The sequence below is a fragment of the Amborella trichopoda genome, chromosome 5 (assembly GCF_054954075.1).
Source record: "Amborella trichopoda isolate Santa Cruz 75 chromosome 5, AtrichopodaSantaCruz75HAP2 v2.0, whole genome shotgun sequence".
Classification (NCBI taxonomy): domain Eukaryota; kingdom Viridiplantae; phylum Streptophyta; class Magnoliopsida; order Amborellales; family Amborellaceae; genus Amborella; species Amborella trichopoda.
In genome coordinates this window covers 46,484,828-46,512,237 of record NC_142340.1, presented here as the reverse complement: position 1 = coordinate 46,512,237, position 27,410 = coordinate 46,484,828, and the positions used below count along the sequence as shown (strand labels likewise).

The 27,410-nt window shown below is 33.3% G+C and overlaps 1 protein-coding gene across 1 annotated transcript; it reads right to left on the bottom strand.

The window, feature by feature from the left end:
* Positions 1-17,597: 17,597 nt before the first annotated feature.
* Positions 17,598-25,044, bottom strand: LOC18431892 (phospholipase D alpha 1). Its single transcript, XM_006842006.4, has 3 exons — positions 24,403-25,044; positions 21,366-23,268; positions 17,598-18,271 (listed from the first exon to the last, which is right to left on the bottom strand). The coding sequence occupies exons 1-3, from the start codon at positions 24,508-24,510 to the stop codon at positions 17,835-17,837; spliced, it is 2,448 nt and encodes an 815-aa protein (XP_006842069.1). The 5' UTR covers positions 24,511-25,044; the 3' UTR covers positions 17,598-17,834.
* Positions 25,045-27,410: the final 2,366 nt, after the last annotated feature.

Sequence of the window (27,410 nt, the reverse complement as noted above, 5' to 3'; positions counted from 1 at the left end):
GGTGTTTTAGAGAGAGAAGGGCTAAGTAGAGAGAGAGAAGAGGGGCGTTAATGGAGAGGCGGATTTGAAGGGGGGGCTCGCCATTTTCATGCACGATGTCATATGCATATTTATAAGGAAAGGAAAATGTCCATAAATTATTTCCCAAAAAAAAAGCAAAATGTTTACATATGGGGGATTGTATATGGCATGGGAATCTTGGTTTTTTGTACACATCGCATGTTCACCGTACGGCAGGCTTAGGTCAGCAATTGCTTTCTTTCCCCCTAAAATGACCAAACCTACTATTTTTTTTTTACTAATGGCAAGGATAATAATAATAATAATTATCACCACCATCATTATTATTAATTTATTATTATTGGTGGTGTGGACGATGTATTAATCTTGTCATACTAGTTTCGGGGTATTTTTCAGTTTGGTATAAAAAAATGAAAGCAATTAGGTGACTTCGGATTTTTTAACAATTTAATATAAATAAATAACATATATATATAAATGAAAAATAAAAAATTCTAAAATATAAAATATAAAATATTATTTGTATAAATATTTCTTTGTTTGGGCCAAAGAAGCCAGAGCTTCAACCAAGTCTGCACGAAACAGATCCGAATCTGACCGAAGCGACAACACCAATATATAAAAATAAAAAAAATAAAAAAATACTTTTATGTAGATACTACTTTTCTTGGGCTGAAGCTGCGGCCAAATTTGCGCGAAGCATACCCAAATCTGACTGAAGGAGTCCAAATCTGATCGAATCTAATTGAAGCGGCATCATTAGGATTCACGTCGCTTCGGTTTAGGCTTAAAATCAGAAGGCCGAAGCGCAACGAATTTGAGAAGACTCTGTTGTATTGTCAAAATGCACAATTTTTCTCCCGTTGTACATTTTATAGGGCTTTGGCGTGATTGTATTTTAATTAGATCGATAGAAATTAGTCGACAATAATGTCTCATATTACTTGTTCTTTTGTACGGTAGTTAACCTATAACTTCAGCCCTATACGATGGAAAAATTAAAGAATTTTCGTTTCCCAGCGCGGGGACAAAAATTTGAATGAGAATAATTTATGATCTCATCACAAGCAAATTACCTCTAAATTTTGGAATATTATAAGGTGGGTGGATGGAGTGGAAATGTCGTTATTTCCTTAAAAATATGTTTTGCTTGGGGCTTGCTTTGTCATAGAAATTCAATAAAAAATCCTCTTCTCTCTTGATTCTTGAGAATTGTATGGCTTCTTTTTCATTTGATTTTTGATGTCCTCATTCATGACAATATTATATGTGATCTTTCTTTTTCACCTTTGTCGTCAGCTTGCATATTTTTATTTCATGGTAACATCACCTTGAGTGTAAAGAAGCACCTATGATTATTTCGAATGAAAGCTATTGGTGGATTAAATTTTTAGAAAATTGTGTGCCTATGAGTAAATTAAACTTTAGAAGGTTGTATTGCTATTACTTGCTATATTTTACTCAAAAAGAGAACAATTCTTGAGGATGAAAAAGTATACGTTCCTTTTCAACGTAAAAGTTCATGATTCTAATGGTGGCTTAATTTCCACATAAATAAATGCGTCACCCGTGGTATGCTAAAAAAAAAAAGATTTTTTTTTTTTTTTTAATATTAAAACATAGAATCAAGTTGGAAGCTCATATGCCTATTAGTAGCTTGAATTTAGAAAATGTTCGGCCATTAATACATAATTTTCACTAAAATAAATTGTGATTCTTAGGTATGGTTTCTTTTAGGCTCATAATGTAACTCAAAATTTTCAAAACTCTGGATAAGGTATCATTGATCCGGATCAGGAATTGTCCCTACTTACCAGTTCCTTGTCAAATTTGAGAATTAGTCTGACTCGATTGGATTAGCCCAATTCTATTGGGGAATCGGGCAATCCGGATTGCACCAATCTCCCTATTTATGCCAATATATTTTTAGTTATTTTACTATTACTTTTATTTTTTATTTATTGATTCTCGCACCGAAGAATCTATCCAATTCGCCAATCCAAATTGATGGTTCATCGGCCTAAACCACATTTTCAAAATGCCATTTCACCCAGCAGGTCCAATTTTGAAGCACCGTTTTAGATTGTTTTGGTATCACTAGAAATATTAACCCTAAAAATAGTGTTTAGATTGGGGACAAATATCATAGATGTAAATTTCATTTGACCACACATTTTGATTATAGTATGGTTTTCCATGGTTTTCTTTATAGCTCAATCGTCATTAAGTTACAATCTTTACTATTTTTAAGCATCATAATGCACAAGGCCAAGCCCTTTGATTAGAATATAATTAGTTCTTATGATGACATAATCCCTATCCTCTAGTGGCAAGTTGGCCATATCTTTTTGCAGGATTGCCTTAATTTGTGAGGGCCTACAATGAAAGGGCACAATAGCTTTTAGTAAGTAATGGTCAGAGTTAGGTTGAGATTTATATTAAAACCTAAAGCTGCACCGCATAAGCCTGCTAAAAAAATATAATTGGGATTGTAAAAAAATATAATTGGGATTGTATAGAGTGAGATCATTTACCTTCTGTACAAGAGGTCACACTTAGTTATAATCATCCGATGTGAAATCTGATAGCTTAGGTATGTCACAAAGTTCAAAAAAAAATCTTTTGAACTTTGAGTTTGATCAATGAAATAAATGTAGCTACCCAATTTCACATCTAATGGTCAATATTAATTATAACCTCTTTGTACCAAGGGTAAATGGTCTCATTGTATACTTTTCCAAATTTATTTTCTCTTCTTATTATGAAGGTTTAAACTACAATTATGGTGCAAATATAGCGGATCGATGAACACTGGAAATTGGATGGTTCAGATAAAAAAAGTACAAGGTACAATATTTTTGAAGCTTAAGATTCCCTTGTAGATCCATTATTGTTGAGGTTGAGATGAGATGATAATTTTGTGCTTTTTCGACACCAAAAGAAAAATGAAAAAAAGTAGAAGAAGCAATTTCTAGTGAATTTGAGCTTTTCATTCTCACTAAGTTAATATATTATAGGGGTGTGTGGTTTATAAAAGGGTGCATATTTAAACAATCAAAGAACCTCCCAATTTTATCATAGATGTAATTTTGGTGAATCCATTTTTATTTTTAATTATAAAATTTTTATCTCTTAAAATGCTTCAAATGAAGTAGATCTATAATCACATGATAATTTTGAAAATAAACAGTCCAGAAAATGTGCTGCAAAATACACTTTTTTTAAGACTTCAAAATCTTTTTTGTTTTCATGTTTATACATCTCATCAATTAGAGATTTTTCTAACATCAAAACATCCTTTTTGTTACAAATTTTGCGGCACGAGCCGATTGGGGGTAAAATTGTCATTTAAATTATAGTCAATGTGTAACTCGCATAAGGTTGGGGGGTCGTTTTATAAATAATAATTTAGAGAGTGGATGCTTCACGGCATGTTCTCCTTTGTTATTGGACCCTCCACGTGGAACTGGAGTTGAACTTTTACTTTTTCAAACGCGTGATACTTTAGTTTAGCCTCTTATTTGAAACTAATTTGAAAATGAAATCTAGGGGATTATATCTTAAAACTAATTTGACAATGAAATCTAGGGGATTATATCGGAGAATTTTGTTTTATTCATATTTTATAAGTTTTAATATAGATAACGGGTTGGGGTTACGGCGGTAGCATCCCTACCTCCGGTTACCACATCGTGGTATCCATTTCTATTATTGATACTCGCAATTAATACTTGTCTTCCCTATTGAATTTTTACCATTTCTACCATTGACGCCCTCAATTAACACCTTCAAAATATAACTCCTTAATCTATTGAAAATACCATTGACACCCCCAATTAACACCTTCAAAATGTAACTCCCTAATCTATTGAAAAAACGGGTAGGGAGTTATAATCTATTAAAAATACCATTGACACCCCTAATTATCACTTTCAAAATGTAACTCCCTAATCGATTGAAAAAATGGGTAGGGGCATGTAACTCCCTACTGAATTAAAAAAAAAAATACAGATGATATCTCGGTAAAAAGGAAATTTATCAAAATAGCTATTATTTATGAATTATTCAATATTTTGATTTTATTGTTTGATTTAATTTCAAATATGATCAAGAAACACATGAGTTTGAATAGTTGCAAATCAGTCAACTATCGTGTATCTTAGTAAATTTCTCATTAATTTATTGCTATATTTTAAGGATCATAGTATTATCATAATTAAAATCCAATATAATTTCAAGCAAAAATAACAATCTAAATGTCAAAAGTGCAAGTCACTTACATAAAAGTAGCTATAAAATGATAAAGTTAAAGGCCAGCAATTAGCAAAGAATTGATAATGGAAAAAGTTTATATAGAGCCGAGGCCCTAAACAATCAAATTAGAGCCCACCTCAAAAATTTCACTAGAATAGACTGTTTTGATGCGCAAATATCCTCAAATTGATCATCTCGACATCAAGATGCATGCACATGAGAAAAAAATGGATTTCAATTTTTAGAAATAGTACATCTTGTAACACATTTTTGGACCATCAATTTTCAATATTTTCAAGTTTTTATAGATTTGCTCGATCTACAATATTTTTTTAAAAAAATATCCTATTATCCCCTATTTTAACTTTTATATCTCATCAGATCCAAGAATTGAAAATACTACTTGTAAGCAAACAGATTTCATCTTTTCTATATTCAAACCCCTTAATCCCTTTTGACAATGTATTATTGACCTCAACAACTTATGAAATGACTCTATCTCTCTCTCTCTAAAACTCCATCTCTCTGTCTCACATCATCGTCTCTCTCTCTCTCAAAACTCCATCTCTCTCTAAAATCCAAACTCTATCTCTCTCTAAAATCCAAACTCCATCTCTCTCACATCAACGTCTCTCTCTCAAAATTCCATCTCTCTCCCTAAAACTCAAATTACATCTCTTTCTCTCTCTAAAGCTCTATCTTTCTCTCACACGTAAGAAGGTATGCCCGTGTTCGAGCTCAAGCTAAACCCTTGGGCTGGTAAACTCATCGAGAAGTGAAGAGAGAGAGAGAGATGGAGTTTAAATAAGGTGTCATTTTAGTGTTTGTTTGGGTAAAAAATTTATGATCAACGGGGTCCAGGGGGTTGTAAGATAGAAAAAATGAAAGCCTTTTGCTTACAATTAATATTTTCAATTCTTGAGTCTCATGAGATATAGAAGTTAAAAATAAGGGATAATGAGATATTTCCCCTATTTTTAAAGCTTTAAATTGTATAATTAATTATGAAAATATATTTACAGATGCGCTTTACTTTGATTGTTTAGAGCCTCGGCTCTATACAAACCGCACCCATTGATAATTGATATACAAGAGCTTACTAAGTTGGATAATAAATTTTAATATTTAAAAATAGTTTTGTATAAGGCATCAATTTTATTTAAAAGTGAGACATTTCAAAAATCCATCGAAAGAGGTGATTCCAATATTGAAAGACCCTCCAATTGATTATCTCAACCTCGAATATATTGATATAAGATAAATCAATCTCAAGTCTTAAAAATAGTAGTGCATCATCTGGCCATCTATTTTCAAGATATTCATGTGTCTATAGCTACTCAATACACACCTGTTTTAGATCTTTAAATTTCATACATCACTTTTTTAGGTCATAGTAAGAGTTTCTGATACTAAAACTGGGTCTTCTAGCATGGCATGGGTGTGTTCATTATTTTGATTGTTACTATAACTGTGATATTTTAATATCTTATTTTTTTAATTTTGCATATTTTGAATTTTTATTCACTATCTTAAAAATAAACTGTTTTATAATAATAATATATTGACTCAATATTTCAAAACGCCTCCTTATTATTCCTTTATTCCCCAAAAGACAAATACAATATATCCTTATAGAACCCGCCTTGCAATATAATTGTTAATAATAATGGAAAACCTAACTTTACCAAAGTAATAGGGATTGTTACCTTTTTATTTGCATTGTAACCTAAATTTGGCAAGGGAAAGATGTCATTTTGCTTCCCAAGTACTGAACCAAGAGCCTTTAACTTGTATGAGGCTCCAACCATAAACTCACCCAATGAGAGGAAAATCAAGTTGGGAAGACTCAGCACAAGAAGTAACCTTTAGGAAATTGAATCTCTCTCTCTCTCTCTCTCTCTCTCTCTCTCTCTCTCTCTCTCTCTCTCTCTCTCTCTCTCATGTGCAATATAATTTGTTCTCATGAGTTATACTTCTTTTTGCTCAACACTATTGAGATAACCAAGGACCTAACTAATAAGCCAAATGTCCTCTCATGCACCACTGAGAAAAGAATAGTCAGCACAATTAGGCAAACAGATTTCACATAAACCAATGGAAACTTTTTTTTATTTTTTGGCAAATCAGGGGAGAAGCCCCTACCTGTTTTTTATTAAATAATAATAATAATAATAATTATAGTTCATAAACTTAAATCTCTGCAATAGGGCAGTTGCGCAATATTATTAAATAAAATAAGTGAAATACAATCGGGAGATCTAGTTCACCAAATGGTGCCATCAGAAAAAACTGTGATTTTTTTAGCAAGTGTGTTAACCACCACATTGACTTCACGATAAACATGCACACACGTAACCAATGAGAACTTGAAAACTCTGTCATATAGCTGAGATTTCTTCTTACATATATTAACAAAGCTGAGCCTAGGATAGATGACATTTCCCTTTTATGTTAACAAAGCTAAGCATAATATAGATGAGAATCTTCTTTTATCCTAACAAAACTAAGGATCCAAATAATCTCCTTGTCTTGTTGCTAACCCAGCAGTACATTAGGCATCATTAGGCAATGGTGCATCTCATGTTGTTTTTCTAGAAGGGAAATTATCAAAATATTCATGAGATATGAGCAAATTAACAATTTGCCAAAATATTCATGAGATATGAGCTATTTAACAATTTGCCTATATTGTTTGATTTTATTTCAGAATACCTATAAAAAGACATACGGTTATAGAGTTGGAACAATTGAGAATGTGGAAAATCATAAATAATGCATCTTTCATGAGTAGTTTGAGAAGTTTTCCTCTTTTAAAATATTAGCATTTCGCAATTGCTACTTGACTTTCTATAGTAATCCAACTCTTTTTATTGGGAAATTGGCATAAATATCTTATATAGTTTTTGAAATTAAAAAATCGTCTCAAATTTTTCATATTTAATGTTGAGGTCTTTTTTTTTTCTCTCAACATGACTTTGGTTCGACACTTGAAATGCCAAATCAGCTTGTGGCCAAAAAAATTGAAACCTGATATCAATTTGGCATTTTAAGTGTAAAACTGATTTATGGCAAAAATAAAGAAATCCAACATGAATTTAAAAGATAAAGAGGCAATTCCGCAATATTTCACAAAAAAAGTAGATCTAGATATGGATGTCCAACATGAAAATTTGGGGACTCTTTAAATGCCAATATATATATAAAAAAGTTGTTTAGGTAAAATTCCCCTTTTATTTCATTTTCATCTCTTCCATTATCATGTACACATTAGGTGGACCGAACGCGTGAAATAGAGGACCACAAAGGGAAAATTACATAGTATTTTACACGTGTGGAAACAAAGTTGGACCACAAGTACGCGGTACAAGGTGGTGCCATTCACTGTACGGCTGCCATTTTTACTCTCCATAACTTTTGTGGTCCATACACATAAACACGGGATTTGGTGACCACCAACTTTCTAATTTTAATCGGATAGTGTGGAGTGAGACGACAATAATGCCATACTCTTAATGCTACATTTTTGCTTGCCATACTCTTAATGCTACATTTTTGCAAGACTGTAATCAGTTATTATCTATCCAATCAAGATTAGCCCACTTATAGAAAAAGTTTGTATGAGCAATTGGTTCCTCAATCGAAACATTCTAATCTTTATTTATTTTTATTTTTTTTTCTTTTTAACATGGCTTCTAGCCCAGGCCTCTCAAATTTATTCATCTACAAATTTATTCATCTAGAGTCAGTTATTTCTCAAAAATCATCATTTTGATTTTTCTTGTTTTTTTTATTTGAAGTTGAAACAATGCTAAAGTGCTTTCCTTTGACACTAATTTTAGATGGGTGTGGTCTTCTATAAGGTTGCAACCTTAAACAATCCAATTAAGGCACACTTCTAAATTTCATCATAACATATAATTTTGGTGAAACAAATTCTTGAGATTATCTCAAAATCTATTTTCATATCTAATTATAAAATTTTAAACTCTAAAAATGGTTAAAATCAACTAGATCTATAAATATATGAAAATCTTGAAAATAGATGGTCTAGATAATGTATTGCAAGATACACTTTTTTTGGGACTCAAAATATTTTATTTTTCATATTTGTACATCTTGATGTCGAGATGATCAATTGGAAGTTTTTTCAACATTAAAATAACCTTTTCCGAAAGATTTTTGAGATGCATATGTAATTCTACATTTCAAGGTTGCAACCTTATATAAACTTTTTCCATTTTAGATTGTTAACTTGATGCAGTGATTAAATTTCGTCAAGCCAACTAGGGACTCGCCCAAATCGGTCTAGATCGGGACTTTGTATGTTCAAAGCAAGAAACCAAAAATCAGGTTAGTCTTACGTTCATCAGCTAGTGAGATTTCTATTGTTATCATTGCACTACGACTGATTTATTAAAAGCTATAACGAACCGAACGGAGAGAGGGAGTTATTAGAATCCAAAAAAATCGAGCCAGGCAGGGCCGAACTAGAACGAACATATCTATATTTCGGACCTTTGTTCCAATTTATTATTTTGAGAAAGAATCGGCCGAGTCGATCGTATTTTTTGCTGCTAACAGAAGCTTACAGTGTATTTTCTGCCTCAAATAAAATTCAAAGCAAGAAAATTTTATGGAACAATTTGTCGGGTCAAAAAATATTTTCTGGACCCCAATTCCTTTTTTAATACCATGAGGTCTATAGCAGTGGGATGCAGCCATGTGAAATTAATGATGAAGAACTCTACATATGCGGTCCAAAAAGTGTAAAGCATTCATCTTAAAGATAGATGCAAGTAGGAGTTCCATCTAAAAACAATAGAAACTAACAGTCCAAATGTTTTCTTACTATAATTATTATTTTTAATTTTTAAAATTTATTTATTTTTTTCATATTCATGATCTCCAAGTTAGAAATTAGATGTCCTTAAAAATTAAGCCTTAAAATCCATTTCAAAAATAAATTTATTAAAAGGCCGGCATTTCTACATATGCGGGCTTGGCCGCATAGCAACTGGGTCCTATATTGATTGTGGAAGGTGATTGTACCAATGTTATGGGTGTAGGCGCCCTGAAACCACCCCTTGGCTTTGGGGTTTATCATGGCTGAAATTCTATTTCACCTCTCAGTGATATAAACAATATTACTCACATCAATAAAGAAAATAATAATGTAGTAGATGGATTGGCGAAAGTGGTGACGAATACGTTACAATTGCCTCCCATTTTTATGTTGCCGCTTTTATTTGGTATTGTATTCCATGGGATTGTATATTATGGTAGCGTTTATCTTTGTTACAATTTATCTTTGTTATAAGAATGTCACAATTGTTATTAACTATTAAATGTCAAATTGGATGGCTTGGGATGTGTCACAAAGTTCGAGATTTTTTTTTTTTTAACTTTGAGTCCAGTCAATGACATACTCACAACCAATTGATTTGAAATCTAACGGACAAGAGTAATTGTGACCTTGTATTAAAACTTCAAAGTAACTACTTTTTGTATGTTTTTCCTCATCTATTAGTCTTGTTTCTATTGATGTAACTTTCTTATATACTCAATGAAAAAAGTTTGTTAATGCTCACAAAAATAAATAAATAAATAACATATTGCTAATGCGAACTGGGTTCCCTTCGAAATTCTGGCTAAGTGAATTTTTAAAAACCTCGATTATGAATCTAAAGGATCACACAAACTTTAGCAGACTATAAGTAACTTAGGTCCAATATAGTTGACCCAAACTTCCCCAACACCTAAACCAAATTGAAGTAGACCTCGAGAGGTTTCCAACGGTCTAAGAATCACTCAAATCGGACCCATGGTTAAAATGATCGAAAAAATGACATTTTGGTTTTTGTGACTCTCGGCAGGCCTAGTCATTGCTCGATAGGCCCAAACGCAGCCTGATGACACAGTAAACACATTTTTTTCTAATTAGATAAAGTAAAAAGATCAAGATAAATCTAAAAGAATCTAAATAAATAAAAAAAAAATCACTAATTGAAGCCTATAAATATCACCCTCTATAACCCAAAAGAGATATGATAAATCATCTAAAATCTCTAGAAAATATGACATAATTCCCAAAATTAGCGAAAATAGCTTAAAAATACCCAAAACTATGAAAAAAAAAAAAAACCTAGAAATTTTTTTTAAAAATAGAAAAATCTCCAAAAATTCTAGAAAATCCAGAAAATCCCCAAACTTAGATTTAATTTTAGAAGCCCTCCCCAAAAACCTCAAATTTTGAGGGGGAAAAAAAACTAGAAAATTTCTAAAAAAAATTATAAAAAATAGAAAAAAATCTCAAAAATCGTATTTAATTTTAAGATCACCCAAAAACTTCATAAAACTAAGAAAAACCATTCATCAACCCTTGGAAAACCCTAGGTAGACCCTACTTAGAATTCCCAAGCTTTTTCCAAACCCTAGAAATTCCTAAAGAATTAGAAAAAATCTGAAAAACTCCTACTCATAAAATATTAGGTTGACCGTACTTAACAATTTCAAGCTTTTCTTAAAAAATAAGAAAAAAATCTTAAATCTCAAATTTTGAATTGAATATTTGGAGCCCTAAAAACCTTAGAAAACTAAAATAATCTCCCGTAAATACTCAGAAAATCCTATGTAGACCTTATCTAAAATTCCCAAGCTTTTCTCCATACTTTAAAACCTAGATTTAGGTCAATGAACTTTAGATCTACCAATTCCAATAAGCATAAGGCATCCAAAAAAAGGAGATAGTGATGCAAATCAGAAGAGCGGCATGATCTAAGCCTGAAACTCCAAGTTTCAAGTCTATAGAGCTAAGTATTTATTTTTGTATTTAATTTAGTTTCATCTCTTCATTTAATTCTCTGTTTTATGTTATTTATTTCTAAAAATTAATTTATTATTAGATTTAGTTAATTTTTTAAAGTCAAAATATGGATTTGGAGCTAGCGTTGTCAGTATACTTAGAAAAAGACCGGATCTATATAGATCTGATATTTTTTTACCTATAATTCAAACGACCCCACTTTTTCTACATTTTAAAAAAGGGTGCGGTTGTTATATGGTTGCAACCTTAAACAATCTAATTAAAGTGCACCTGCAAATTTTAGCATAACATGTAATTTTCATGTAAAAAATTCCTAAAATTATCTCAAAATCTATTTTCATATCGAATTATAAACTTTTAAACTCTAAATATAGTCAAAATCAAGTAGATCTATAAACATTTGAAAAACAATAGACGGTCTAGATAATGTGTTGCAAGATGTATTATTTTTGGGACTCAAAGTCCTTTTTTTTTGTAGTCAATCATCTCGATGTCGAGATGATCAATTATAAGGTTTTTCAACATTAAAATAAATTTTTTTGATGGATTTTTGAGGTGCATCTGTAGGTCTACATTTTAAGGTTGCAACTTTATATAAACTTTTTCTTTTAAAAAATAACTCAGTTTTACAAAGATTTGAGCAAACATCATCCCAAAGATCGGTGTAGATCGGAGCATAAATAAGTGCAGGAAAGATCGAGTCGGGCTAACTAATCAGTCATGGCCTGAGCCAATTAGTCAGGCCGAGTACGACTTAGTCGGCCCATTAGTGCCCAGTTTTGTAATTCTAAAAAAATGGGGGTAAAAAACCCCAAAAAATTTATAAGAAAATTATAAAAAAATTAAAAATTTATATATGTATTTTTTTTTTATATTGTAACGTAAAAATAAGTGAAACAAATAAATATTATAGACATAATTGGGTTCCAAAAAACATTAGGCACTTGAAGCAATACTTTTTCAGTGAACAAGTAATGTAAAGAAATTACATATTACACAATAGTAAAAAACACCACTCGAAAGTAGTAAGAAAGACAATAGGGTTCGGAATTTTCTTGAGTTTCGTTATCAGAGTCGACTGGGGCAAAAAACATCATGAAGCCTGATGGAGCCTGTAGGGCAACAACGATACCTCATTTTCAAGTAGGAATACTACCATGTGAAGTTACCTAGATTTTGAAACTATCCATGCTCCTCACCTCTTTGGCCTTATTTTGCCTCTCATTAGCGTTGTCATTGTCCAGGATAATTTAGCCTATGGCACTCGCCACATGTGCGTCTCTATCCAAGTGTAGCTACTATGCTGGCTCTCACGACTTCTTCCCGAACCAATCTAAGGCCCTCTTCTTCCCTAGTGGAGGTCCTAGTACCTTACGGCACCTCGTACTCTACGATTGCGGAGGCTTGCAAAATCCAATAATGGACCTGCAAAAGGCTTTTAACACGCTTTATCCATAACATGGTAGAAATCACCCGATTTTTTTAATACATCGCCCATTAGTCTTGCAAATGCCGATTAATATATAAGTCGGCTGATTTGTAAATAAATAAGCGGATTAATGCACTATAGAGATATGTCCCAAAGGGTGGCCTATGAAATCGGGACTACTCAGGCTCGGCCAGTGGTGCCCGAGTCCGAGTTAATCGGTCGTCATGAAAGCCTACTTATCCAACACTGGGCCCTGCGTATTGCCAGCCTACCTTCTAGGTCCTTGTGTCATGAAAACCCATGGGCTTGTCATTTATCTAACCAATAGGTTGGAAGACAATGGTATGAAAGCAGCCTGCACATTTTGAATTAGAACTGCTCGGCCAAGAGTCATACTGCAATCATCAATGCTGAAACCAACCAAGACATTAATGGGGTCCTATCTCACATGGGGTCATATTATTATATTTTCCCCAACTTTTTGTCCTTACTTTCTTATGGTTGGGTATTTTTCTTTGGTAGATATTCTTTGAAGTTTGAAAACTCGCATGAGTGTGTGGACCCAAAGACAAAATTTGAAGTGACAGCGACCTTCAAACCAAGTGCTAAACTATTGCCGTATTTGTTTTTTTGGTTTGGTGAGAAAAATAAAATAATTCGATGTCCAAGCAATTCAGATGAAGGTTTCGAACTTTTTTTTTTATTTTTAAATTTGGTACAAAAATAAAGGATGATGTTTTTGTAAGACCAAGGTTTTATAAAAACAAAATAAAGCCTCGTCACGAATTCGGGAAAGCACTTTTGGCAATGAAATCCTCATGATGACTCTAAAATCAATTTCAAACACCAACAATCAAATTTGAAACTAAAAAAAGATAAAGATATTTTAAATCTATAAACACTTAATTTTGGAGTGAAATGAACAGTCTAAATAATTTGTTTCAATATACACTATTTTTAAAACTTGAAATCTTAAATTTTTCAACAGTCATAATGTTCAAGCCAAGATAATCGATATAAAGGGGCTCTGCTTATTTTGATAGGGTAACAACCCTATCAAACCATTGTCCATATACCTTCAACAAAACAGGTAAGTCACTCTCAAATATCTCAAGGGTGAGGTCCATATAAGGTTGATACTCGGAACAATCAAAGTAAGGAGTCCCAATAATGCTAAAATGTGTTATTTCAGTGCCGAAATTCCTATAATGATTTGAAAATCTATTTTCATTTTTAATAATGAAATTTAAAACTTCAAAACTAGTATAGATCTACCGATTTCTAGAAGCACGTAAAAATGAATAATTCAAATAATACATTGCAAGATGTTTTTAGGATTTAAATTCTTTTTTTTTTTTAAACACCAATATATCTCAAAGTCAAGATAATCAATTGGAGGGTTTTTGAGTGACAAGACAACATTTTTCCAATGAGTTTTTGAGGCATGCCTTACTTTATAGTAAAAGGTTGATACCTTATATAAATTTTTTTCCTGTCTTAAATCATATGAAATTCTCTCTAATGTGTACCCTTTTTCTAGCATTTCTTTCATGAAAAATGGTTTATATAAGGGGAAGCCTATACTATTAAGTACAATGAAATTATATATGTCACCCTTGTCCTAGCCATCCAATCTCATTGGCTAATATGGTCTTGTTCACAATGTCAGATCTAAATATTATTTTATTTTAATTTTTCTACAATGCATATTAACACCAAATTTAGGGTGTGTCATCCTTTCATAAAGGTACACCTGAGAAAAATACAATAACGATACTCCTAACAAAATAAAATGACCAAACTACTGAAATTTTACTTTATCAGAAACATTTCTTTATATTCTTTTTTAGGTACGCCCCTATATCATGTAATTTTTTTCGTTAAACATAAAATACTCCAAGCCTTGAGATCACGACCAGAGGCACACTTGTGACATCATGGTTGTAGGTATCCTAATAGTCCTTCAAATGGAGCAATCCCCATATATAAGGGAAAACATTATTTGTAGAAGTATAGTTGTCGTAATCTGCACCATCCAGTTTAATTAGACAGTGAAGAATTAATATTTTCCAAAAATACATGCTAAATTTCTCATTGTTTTAGTTCTACATCGTTCAACTAGGGTGAGGTTTGTATAAATTGCTTATCTTATACTATACAAGTAAGGCACACCACCAAAATTTACTAAAAGATATAGTACTAGTGTCAAATCTCATGATGGCTTGAAAATCTATGTTCAACTTTAATTATGAGATTTAAAATTTAAAAAACAGTACAAATCAAGCATATCTAAAAACAATTGTAAATTTTGAAAATAAACGGTGTAGATAACTTGTTATAAGATGCACTCTTTTAAGACTTGAAATTATTGTTTTTCTATATATTCATGCGATGATCAATTAGGAGGTTTTCTAACATTGAAACACTCTTTTCTATTGGATTTTAAAAGTGCACATCACTTCTAAAGTATAAAGTTTTAACCATATGTAAACTTTTTCCTTCAACGAAAACATACTATAGGTGGAACTCTGTAACCTTACTTCCGTAAATATAATTATTGCCTTATTAACTAGTTTGAATGCTACGATTCTTACTTTAACCATTGGTTGTATAAGTAAAATTGGCAAGAAGATCCTCAAAGTATGGTAGAATATTATTTTAATCATATTTTGGGATAAAGATAAAATATTCATTAAAGGAATAAATACCTTTTTCAATAGAAATTTTTATTTATATTGGAGAAGTTTATATAGAGCCTAGGCTCTAAACAATCAAACTAGAGCCTATCTCCAAACTTTCACTAAACGAGGTTGTTTTGATGCTTAAATATCACCAAATTGATCAGACATCAAGATGCATGGGCATGAGAAAAAAAAATAGATTTCAAGTTTTGGAAAAGTGCTTCTCGTAACGCATTTTTGGACCGTCAATTTTCAAGATTTTCTAGTTTTTATAAATTTGCTCGATCTACAGTTTTTTGAAGCTTTAAATTTTATAACTAAAGATAATAATATAATTTAAGGCTATCACAAAACTTTCCAGTAGTGAAACCATATTTCTCGATTCGAAGGAGGGCTTTAATTTGATTGTTTAGAGCCTCGGCTCTATACAAACCGCACCCTATACTTTATATATTACCATTTCAATTACTAATAAAATTATTTATTATGGGTAAAGATGAAGATTGAATTAGATTTAAAAGCAGGTCACCCTAATCTCCCATTTTGTACCCCGTCAAAAAGAACCGTATATAAGTTGATGGGTGTGGTTTTGTATAAGGTTGCAACCTTATATAATCAAAGGTGTACTTCTAAACTTTAAACTTTGTCATGAGATACAATTTTGATTTCAAAATTTGTTTGGATGGCTAGGAATCTATTTCCATCCCTAATTATAAAATTTTAACTCCAAAACTAGTTTAAATCAAGCAGATATATAAATACATAAAAATTTTGAAAATGAATATGTGTTGCTAGATGTGACTTGAAATCTTTTTTTTTTCTTTTTATATCCATACATCTCGAGATCGAGCCGATCAACTAGAGATAGTTTTTCAATGTCAAAATAGCCTTTTCCACTGGATTTTTGAGATGCATATTAATTCCACAATTTAAAGTGTCAACCTTATATAAACTTTTCCCGTACTAAAAACTCAAATACAATTATTTCCCAACACCCAACATAAAAACATCCTAACACAATTAATCAAAACAACAAAAGAGTAACGTAGTGTACCATATACCAATAGTGTACGGTGTATTTGGATGTACATCAACCTGTGCTTAAAAAGTGATAATAGGGCTTGGACTGGCCAATGGCCTGATACTAGGGGTGGCAATGGACCCGAACCCAACCTGGGACCAGACACAGACCCGACCCAAGTCATAACAAGTCCTGTTTTGGGTTCAAAACCTAGAACCGGCAGATCGGGTTTGGGTCCAAGATTTGGACCCGGTGGGTCAGGTCCGAATCCAAGATTTGGACCCGAACACTATTCGGGTATGGGTCCCATATTTCCCAATTTATAAAAATATATTAAAATCTATTTAAATACAAAGATATTTTAATTTTTGAAGCGAGTCCAATCGGATTTGGTCGGGTCCGAATCCAGATCTGGGTCCCACATTATATTTTTGGGTCAAGGTCTAGGTCCGACCGGACACGGACCCGACCTGTTGCCACCCCTACTAAGATTGTGTCGCCTTGGTCTAACTCGCAAGCCCAAGCCAAACGGGACCATGTTTTAAATGAAAAGCTTAAAACCCCTAAAAAATTATGGTAATTCTTGGGGTTTTTGCCTACAATCTCTTGCGTCCAAACCCGAACCAAGTTCTGCAATTCCGAAACGGCTAGGCAATTTTCTAATGGCTGATATTGACAAGCCCCATCCCTAAACCCAAAACCAATAAAATGTTTCACCACCCAGTGATTACACTTTCGCCACCCCTAAACCCAAAACCAATAAAATGTTTCACCACCCAGTGATTACACTTTTGCCACCCTTTTTGGCACCCATGGTCCAAGTTCAAAAACTTGTTTATTGCTCACCATCATTATGATAAAAGAGGCCCATTCCCAACCACTCATATATGTCCCTACTTGGCCACCAAAGTCTCAACAATAATGCACCTTACAGACCTTTTCAACCAAAACTATAATGTTTGTAGGGCTTGATCATCAAGCCCTTACAAGATATGGTTAGGGATAGAGAGACTTAGTAAGGGGGGTCCCATACTGAAACTCCATTCAAGGATTTACACCTACCCTAATAGGGAAAACTTCCCAACACCTGCCATTTCTTACAATTGAAATATGGCACCAAAGATTTTCAAAATGTTTTGCTATGTATCTGTCACTTGGGTAAAATGACTCTAACAAAACTCAAAAGAAAGCTCTTCTAAATGTGTGTGAGAAAGAGAGAGAGTCGCACAAAAAGAAACCATGTATATGATTCAGAGAGAGAGAGAGAGCACCATAGAAAATAAATCTAGCACATGAGAGAGAGACACTCAAAACAAACCAAGTGCACGATTTCGAGAGAGAGAGAGAGAGAGAGAGAGACCAAGCACATGATAACTTGGAAGCATAACTTAGAAACACATGGTTCTCCAACATTCATCAAACAGTCAGCATCACATACTCACAAGAGTAAACAGTAACAAATATCTACCAAGTCAAGCTCATAAACATTTCATCCTTTTCAGCTCTAAACTACTTTATTCAACACAAGTTACAACTCAAAATGCAACCCACACTAGAAGCAGCAGCAGCAGTAATACTCAGAGAGAGAGAGAGAGAGAATGGCACCTATGTGGTGAGGATGGGGGGCATGTAATCAGACTTGGTGCCGAGAATCCGAGCCTTAGTATCAGGAAAGAACTCAAAGCCCGGTAACTCAGTTACATATCCATCATTAGTGATCCCTACTGGATAAGTTAAGAGATGGCCAGGTAAATCCCGATCCAGAGAATCACTAGAATAGAGGTCCCAATATTTGTCAGCAACCTTGTTCAATTTTCGAATGCAATCTACGCTCTTGGGATCCAAGAACACATTATCGAGCATGCCCATGTGTTCGTACCATAATGCCATCCTAAAGCCATGGATTTGGCCACGAGCAGGCTGGCCACGAGTTGCAAGATGATAAGGTTGGAAGGCTCCCATGGCTATCTCTGAGTCCCTTGCACCATCCATTGACCTCTGGTTTATGTTTGCTGATCCCACGATGATGTACTCGTCATCAACTGTGGAATGATTATAAAGATGACATAATGAGCTTGAGAAGAAAAAGAGAGACAGAGAGAGAGAAAGGAACAATGAATAGCATGGATGGATTATGGATAAGAAGAATAGACAGGCATGAGATAGAAAACATGGGTTCTGCAGTTTATCTAGAACCCTACATCGGAGTCCTTTATGCACGAGAAGCAATAAAAAACATCAAAGCATCTGAAATTATGATTCTATCATCGATTTGCTTTGTCTTTTGACATGACTGGAGGCATTTGTACAAGTGTAGGGAAGAGTTGCTCCTCAATTTTCATTTTAAAAGAATACCAGTGAGAAAAGAAATCCCTATATGGTGAATCAAAGAAAACAAGGTAGCCACATCTGGCAAAGAGCAATAGATAACCATCTCGCCCCAACTCATCAAGCAATAATCACGAGGATAACATATTTTCACAATAAATCTTTAAATTTGAAGTTTGCATTTATGCCAAGTTAAAGTCAAGAACATAGAGGACCCATTCGTAATTGGGCACACAATTGGAAGAAACGTTAGAAAGAAAAAAATAAACCCTCATGTTGGTTGTCACAGAAAACCAAGTTTACCCATATATCGGGAAATGATTTCATGCTACGGTTGTATAGCAGTATAATGCAACCATTTTCAAAAGCCGTGTTAGAGATATTTGCTTGACACAATTTTTTAAACGTATACTCTTGTCATTCTAAAGAACAATCACAAAAAAGAAACTTTTGAAAAAACGCCTTAGAAAGTGTTTTTTAGCCCACTTAATATAAGCCGTTCATTTTTGTGAGATAGGTAGATATAGGCTATAGAATGATTTTTTATTCCCAAAATTTTTATATAGCATTATCATCATTAGATTAATAATGCTAAAAAAGAACAAAAGTAATTTTGAAATTGTTAAGGCCTAAATCTTGAAGTTCACCAAATGGACGGTCGAGATTCATTGTTGAAGGCTACTAATTTTGACCATATCTAGGGTGCAAATTCAATTTTTTTTTTTCATAGGATTTGATTATGAGGATGAAGAGAATGTGTGTGCAAAATTTGGAGTCATACAAATGTCAAAAATATGGTTTTCTAGATATGTGGTTGCATTGTACTACTATACAACCGTTGCATAAAATAATTCCCCCTATCTATCTATCTATCTATCTATATATAGGGAAAATATCATGTCAGCCAATGGGCTGATGAAATAGTATAAGCCCAACGGCCTAGATTGAATCTACGCCGATCGGATAGTCACGACTGTATTCCGTATTTGAATTTTAAATCTTTTTCTATAAATCCAAATCACATGAAATTTGGGACATCCACTCTTCTTATCAAGGGCCACCTAATAAAAATAATTAAGAAATTGTTCAAAAAAATAAATTTTCGAAAATACTCCTAAAGTTTCACGAGTAATTTGGTCTATTTAATTTTTATGAATCATTTTTTTGATATTTTTATCATATTCACCTATTTTTTAAGAATATACACTCCAAATTTCAAGTGATTTGGAATTACAAAAAAAAAAAAAAAATACGAAATGCAATTGTAACCATTGCCTAGATTCAATCTGGGCCATTGGACGTTTACTATAGAGGTCAACTAGCTGGCTGACCTCAAACTCTCCGATATATATATATATATATTACCGTCGTGGCTGCATTTCATATTGGAATTTGAATTTTTCAAATTCAAATCATATGAAATTTGAGGCGTCCACTCTTCTCATGAAGACACACCTAATAAAAAATATTCAAAATAATAATTCAAAAAAATAAATTGACTAAAATACCCCTAAAAGTTTCAAGGGTATTTTGGTCACTTTGGTTTTTGAGAATTTTTTTTTATATTTTTATTATATTTGCCTATTTTTTAAAAATAGACGTTCTAAATTTCAAATAATTTAGCTTCATAAAAAAAACTAAACTTCAAATATGAAATACAATCGTGACCATTGGATCGGCCCAAATTCAGTCAATGTCATTGGGCATGGGCATTTATTGTAGTTGTCAGCTAGATATATATAGGGAGTGATTTCATGCAATAGTTTTATACTAATATAATGAAATAATCTTCAAAAACCATGCCAGGGCCATTTCTTTTATCCTAATTTTTAAACATAAATGCTTTTTATTTGGATAAACAACCCAAAATAATAAAATTTAAAAATGCAACTTAAGAAAGTGTTTTTTTTTAACCCATTTAATATGAGTCGTCCGTTTGGTAAGATACTTAGATCTAGGCGGAAATTTTTCTTTTTATAAATTTTGTAGATTACTTTGGTATCATCAGATTGACAATTTTTAAAAAGAAAAAACCGATTTTAAGTTCCTAAAGGCCTAGATCTCAAAATTCACTTAATAGACAGTCGAGATTTTTTGTTGGATGGAGCTCCATTTGATCATATATAAGGTGCAAATTGAATTTTTTTTTTTTTTTTTTTTTTTGGAATTGATTGTTGGGATGAAGAGAGTGCCTCTACAAAATTTAGGGCCATAAAAACGTCACAAAGATGGTTTTCTAGAAGTGTGGTTTCTTTATATCACAATCAGATAGTGACATGAAATCATTCCCCTAATATATATATACATATATACATAAATATACATATATACATAAATATATATATATATATACATAAATATATATATATAGAGAGAGAGAGAGAGTAATGATCCTATGAGACCCTCCGACACCCATGTGTGTAGGACCCTAAAAGATCACCATTAAATTTGGCACAAATATCTAAAAAAGTCGAGTCCCACACCCATGTGATAACTTTTATCGAGAACTGTGTCAAATTTAATGATGATACTTTGGGGTCCTACACACATGAGTGTGGGAGGGTCTCACAAGGTCATTTCCCTATATATATATAGACACACACATTTTGAATGGTAACCTGACTTGTATCTTTATTTTTTGGGGGAGGAAACCAAAAAAGAAGTTCCAATGACGCTTATCAAAGAATGAGAGGAAGATGTTAACTTGGTAATATTTCACTACTATAAATTATGAATGAGCATTGTACTATCAAGAAAAAGTTTCCAATGCTCCATAACTATAAAGAGTTTGCAGGTTCAGTTGCTTACCAATCATCATCTTAGAGTGAACATAAATCATGAACCGCCTGGCCTTTTGAGCCCTCTCATAGTCAGTGTCAGGTTCCGGCTGCTCCTGTGGTGCATACTCCCCACTCCTCTTCACCTCTCGGTTTGCAATACAAAAGAAAGTTAGATAATCCTTTGGACTTGCATCGAGTTGCTTAGCTTTAATCGCCAGAGCAATATCACTATACATCATCTCCAATGTCCTCCTCTGCCAATCCAATATAGCCTGAACAGAGCCAGTCTCAGGCACACCTTCGGGCCACATTGGCACCACCACGTAAACAGTAAACCTCTCTCCAGCCTCAATTTTACTAACGATCTTCAAGGAAAGCTCCTTTGGGATAAGATGCAAAGCCCCAACATCTTCGATCTTAATCGAGCCATCATCTTTCCAACCAAAGGAGCTACCAAGGAAATACTGGTTTTCAATATAGATAAAGTCCTTGGCCCTACGAATAGCATTAATATATGCATCTTGGATGCTTCGATCTATAATATTGTCTTTCCCACTGACAAGCCCAGACTTAGCTGCATCTTCAGGAGTTCCTGGGAACCCAAACGCCGCCCCTCCATCAATTGATCGAAACAACTGAACATTCCATGTTTCTCTATCTTCAGGGAACATAACAGGCGATGGTGGGATGATTATATCGCTGAGATCTCTAAGCTGAACAAGAAGGTCCTTACCCCCTTGCTTCCTCCACCTCTGCTCAAAATTGTAGAGAACATCCCAAGCAATAGGACCCTCAACCCTTGAGTGAATATCATGCCAAGGCTCTCTTGGTCCACCCTTTGTGATTGCGGCTCCGGGGAAGTTGGGTTGGTGGAAATCAGCATGGTGAACTGAATCAAGAGTTCGAAAAAGGGAATGGAATTGAGTATCATATCTTCCATCGCATAGATCGATTCCTCCTACAAAGCTCACAATCCTCCTCTGTTCGTTAGCTGGGTTAGGCAACGTAGCATCAACAACCACTATCTTTTGATGGTGGGTGAACATCGTAGAGATTTGCAGGTCTTGCACAAAACTTCCACCATCATCGGGATTTCTAGGGCAAAGCACACAGTGCACATCGGTGTCGTGGAAGTAATTCTCAGTTTCTTCATCATGGGTAGCCATTAAGCCATCCTTCTTTAGTAAACCAACCGATGTTCTATCATCCCAAACAAGCATTAATACTCTCACACCTTCAGAAGCCTTTCTCTTGAGGAGCTCACCGAGAGTGGTGTCCCCTCCGGGCTTAGGCCTCTTTGGGTCCCTAATCAACGTGATCTCAGTATACACCGACCAACCCGTAATGTAGATCAAGTGTTTAGCATTGTTAATTGCATCGAATACATCTTCCCAGCATCTGTGAGGCTCATAATACTTCCCCCCAGCCAAAGGGATTTTGGGGATGAAGTTATCGGGTACATGGGCATCCTGATATAGAGAGACTTTGCACCCCTGTCTCTGTGAAAAGAATGTGTAGGGTACACCAGGGAATTTAGGGCTTCTTATTCCTCTTGACCAGTTTTGATCTTTTGTAACATCGAAATATTGCAATTTCACATGGATTTTGGCGCCGCCACCTATAGGCTTACGGTTTTCATCACAAATTTCAGCCCATGTATCGACTTCATCACCATTGATGACTTCTTCTACAGGGACATGTGCTCTTCCTATGAGTGATGCTCCAATTGGGTTATCATCCTTTACAGTGAAGATTATGTCGGAGGCCATGTGAGCACAGTAGATGTGGAAGGACTCATACCATCGTGGGTTCACTGACTCGTTCGTGAGGATACGGGTTCGACCCACTCTGGCTTTCTCAAGATCGATTGTTGCATAAAGCTTGCCAGCTCCCTTGCCGAATCCGATAGTCTCCTCGATGCCTTCAACGAGCTATAAAAGGATTTGCAGGTGTAAATGCACACCAAAAGGGTAAAAAGGGAGAAAAAAAGAAAAGAAAAAGAATTGTAATCAGTAGTTGAAGAGGCAGTGAAAAAGGAAAAAAAAATTGAAAGACCTTAGGTCGGTGAAATGATCTCCTGATCCAGGAAACCCCGGTTTGATAACTTCTCTTCACAATACTTTTCCTACGCTCGGGCTCCCGATTTTGAGTGAAGAAATAAAATCAAGACCAAAAATGGACTAAATATGTACAGGAGTGACAACTATCATAACATGTACAGCAAATACCGAAAGTGAAGTACATTTCAAATATAGTGGCATTTTTACCTAACTTAAATTACTAGTTGCAATATTCCAACAAGTTGAGCGAGCATGATTATCCCAGAAACACCATGGGATGACATGTAGAGAGAATGGAAGGTAAGAGGGAAAGCAAGTAAACTAATATCATGCAATTCTCAACAAACAGTTCACTCCTTCCCATAGGTAACTTCTTATCTTTCGATCAGTATATGTTATTTACTCATGAATATAAACGCAACCGAGGTTCACAGTGATTTTTATGGCAAAAACCAAGATGGACTACACAAATACATAGATCCATAAGAATTTCAGGCCAAAGAAATATCAGTAATCCTATAATCTATATTCACCTTTAACTAAGATAACTTCATCCTCGATCAATTTTTTATTCTATATCTTTTAACTCCACCTTTTCAATATTTTTGAGTAAAAAAAAAAACAGAATAATACAAAATGAATTTTTTGCAAACCTCTATAGATTTTCTAAGCAAAATCTCTTTTCATTTTCCTTTTTAAGCTTTTCAATAATTTGTTCATCTTCATTTTGAGTCTTTTTTTTTTTGAGAACTATCTTCATTTTGAGTCTTTAAGGAAGCATATTTAGATCCTGTAGAACACTTGCACCACTTAATCTCAAGCATTCCCACCAATAAACAAAGACACTATCAAGAATAAAGCAAACAGAGAAAGTTACATCTTCATTAAAACAAATAAATACTACAATAATACAATATCAAAAAACCATTCCATCAAGTTCACGTTTCCTCCATTTTCCAGTAATTAGTGTGCACCATTCTTTGATAAAAAAGGATCTCTCCTTACCTGTCTGATAAACTTTGGGGCACCTCCTGTAGCTCTGTGAGGGTTTGATAGAGACTCTGCCTCATATATAGTTACATGGAGGGTTCCATGGAGCAGAATCTGAGCCATATTTACTGAAAAACAAAAGATCTGACCTAAAAACCCCTCAAACCAGTGGAGGTGGTGCCAAAACAGTCAATTTTAAAAGTGTATTTTACAATCGCTGATTCTCCATCTAAAATTCTAAGAAAATCAGGTCAGATCTAGCAAAAAACTCCTTTAAGTAACTGACCATCACCCAGAAAATAACTCAGATCCACTAAAAAACCATCTCAGCCAGATTTTTTCACAAAAAATCACTGAAAAATAAGCTGATCAGCAAGATAACTTGCTGCAACTGATGCTGCACGAAAGTTTTCCAGAAAAATAGAGCAAATTCACCAGAGAGTTTCTGTAAATGGTGATCACAGATAATTTCCTTTCTACAAAGCAAATTACCCAAAATAAAAAAGAAGAGAAATTTCGAGAAATCACGCAAAAAAGGCCACCGAATAAAATTTGGGCAATAAACGCAGAATTCGGAGAAAATTAGGGCAAAAAGGAACGGAAGATAACTATGGCTTTAGCGAAGGTAGAGCGAGAGAGACTCCACTGTCTGGTTACGCTTTAAGAGTTTCATTTTATACCGGGAAGAAACAGTATTTTCTCTCTTATCTCCAATTAATTAAGTTTTTTTTAAGATTTTTAGTGATTTTTAGGAAAAAGTTTATACGAGGTTGCAACTTTAAAATATAGAATTAAAGGTGACCTTAAAAATCCATCATAAAAAGTTTGTATGATGAAAAACTCTCTAATTGATCATCTCAATATCCAAATATATGAATATGAAAAAGAAAAAAGTTTTTAAGTCCGTAAAATAGTGTATCTTACAACACATTATCTAGACCGTCTATTTTCAACATTTTCATGTATCTATTGATCTACTTGATTTGAACTATTTTTAAAGTTTAAAATTTTATCATTAGAAATGAAAATAGATTCTCAAACAATCGTAAGAAATTTTGATATTAAAATTATATTTAGGATAAAATTTTAAAGGTGCACTTAGATTGTTTAAGGTTGCAACCTTATGCAAATGGCACCCTTTATTTTAAAGGGGCGGTTTGTATAGAGCTTAGCCTCTAGATAATTAAATTAGAGCGTACCTCTAAATAGTGTCGAGAAATATGGTTTCAACATAAAAAAATTTTGTGATAGCCTTAAAATATATTTTCATTTTTTTTTTATAAAGTCTAAAGCTTTAAAAATAGTGTAGATAGACAGTTCTATGAAAACTTGAAAATCTTAAAAATTAACGAGCCAAAAATGCATTACAAAATATACTATTCCCAAAACTTGAAATCCATTTTTTTCTCATGTCCATGCATCTTGATGTCGAGATGATCAATTGGAGGATACTTTTCCATCAAAACAATATCTTCTAGTGAATTTTTTGAGATAGGCTCTAATTTGATTGTTTAAAGCCTCGGCTCTATATATACATTTCTCTATTTTTAATTCATATTTTGCCTTTGTAAATACCAAAAGATACTCTACTCCTCCTGGAGTAAAACCATATCTATAATTAATTTTAGGACCTCAAGTTTTAGAGACATAATCTCTTCAACCCATAAATTTACTTTAATAAATTTCTTAGTTGTACTGTTGGAAAAATAATGTCTCAAGATTGAATAGAGACCATCTAATTTTTAGATGGTAAGATCTAAGTGTTAAAAAACTCAAATTTCATATTTTTTTTTGAGAATAATCATTCAATAATTCTTGAATGATTCCAAAATTTCAGATTGAAAAACATCCTCTCGAGTGGGTCTTCTGATCTAAGAGAGCAAGTAGACTACTAATATTCCAAATAATTTATTTATAACCGTATATTAGGCTTCCATAAAAAATTCTCAGTAATAATATATGTGCAATCTCAAAGCAAAAAATAAGGATATAAATTTGAATTAAAAATGTTATTTTTACTTCAAGTTTCTATAAATTGTCAACTGCCAAAAATTTAGCATTTTACTTAAATTTGAGTACTATTGACTTGGAACATGATTTTTTATATTTTAATTTGAGAAATTTATCAGAATATCCGTAAGAGACCAACTACTTTAACATTCTTTCCATTCACAACCAATTCAACTCAAGATCCTCAAATATTTTATGAGTATTTTTAATTTAAATAAAAAAATATGACTTAGGTGTTATTGTTCATCTCCATAGGTAATTTGAAAAATTACCCATTTGACATTTACAAAATTTGATACATATTTTTCCCTTCTCAAGTTTGTTATTTACAAAATTTATAATGTAGTTATGATTTAATGAGTCCAATTTATATTTTCATATTTATTAATTTTCATAAAAATATACTTCATAATAAAAAATATATTACTTTTATAATAAATAATACCTTCCGTAATTATTCGATAAATTCCCACTCAAATAACAGTTTCAATGACATAAATATGACAAAGACTAGGTGTCGGCAAACTATTTATTACAAGAAAACCCCCAAGGTATATTGTTATATTCTTTAAAGTATTTTCCAGATCACAAACCCATGAACGAAGTGGGCCCGTCTTATTGGATCTTGCAATAATAGCAACGGCCACGATTGGCCTAAAAAGTTTGATATTTTGGCCGCTGCTGCCGGTCAAACCCACGTGCGAGATCTAAAAGGTCGCATCACGCACGTGTGGACCGTTAACTTACCGAGTTGATCCGGTTAGCGAGGCAGGAGATGGACGGTGGATGGGCGGTCTCACTCAATGGAGAGAGTGATCACAGCCGTTAGATTTTCAACGCTTGAGGATTTGTGCTTCTCACATGGCGAGCTGGAAAAAAGAAGGAAAACTTTAGATTTCATTTCTAAATTAAAAAAAATAAAATAAAAAAATAAAGTCACGGGTTATAGTATACATTACGAATACTGTACGGAGCTGTTTTTGGGTATATGGATTTTAAATCATGAATCTCTA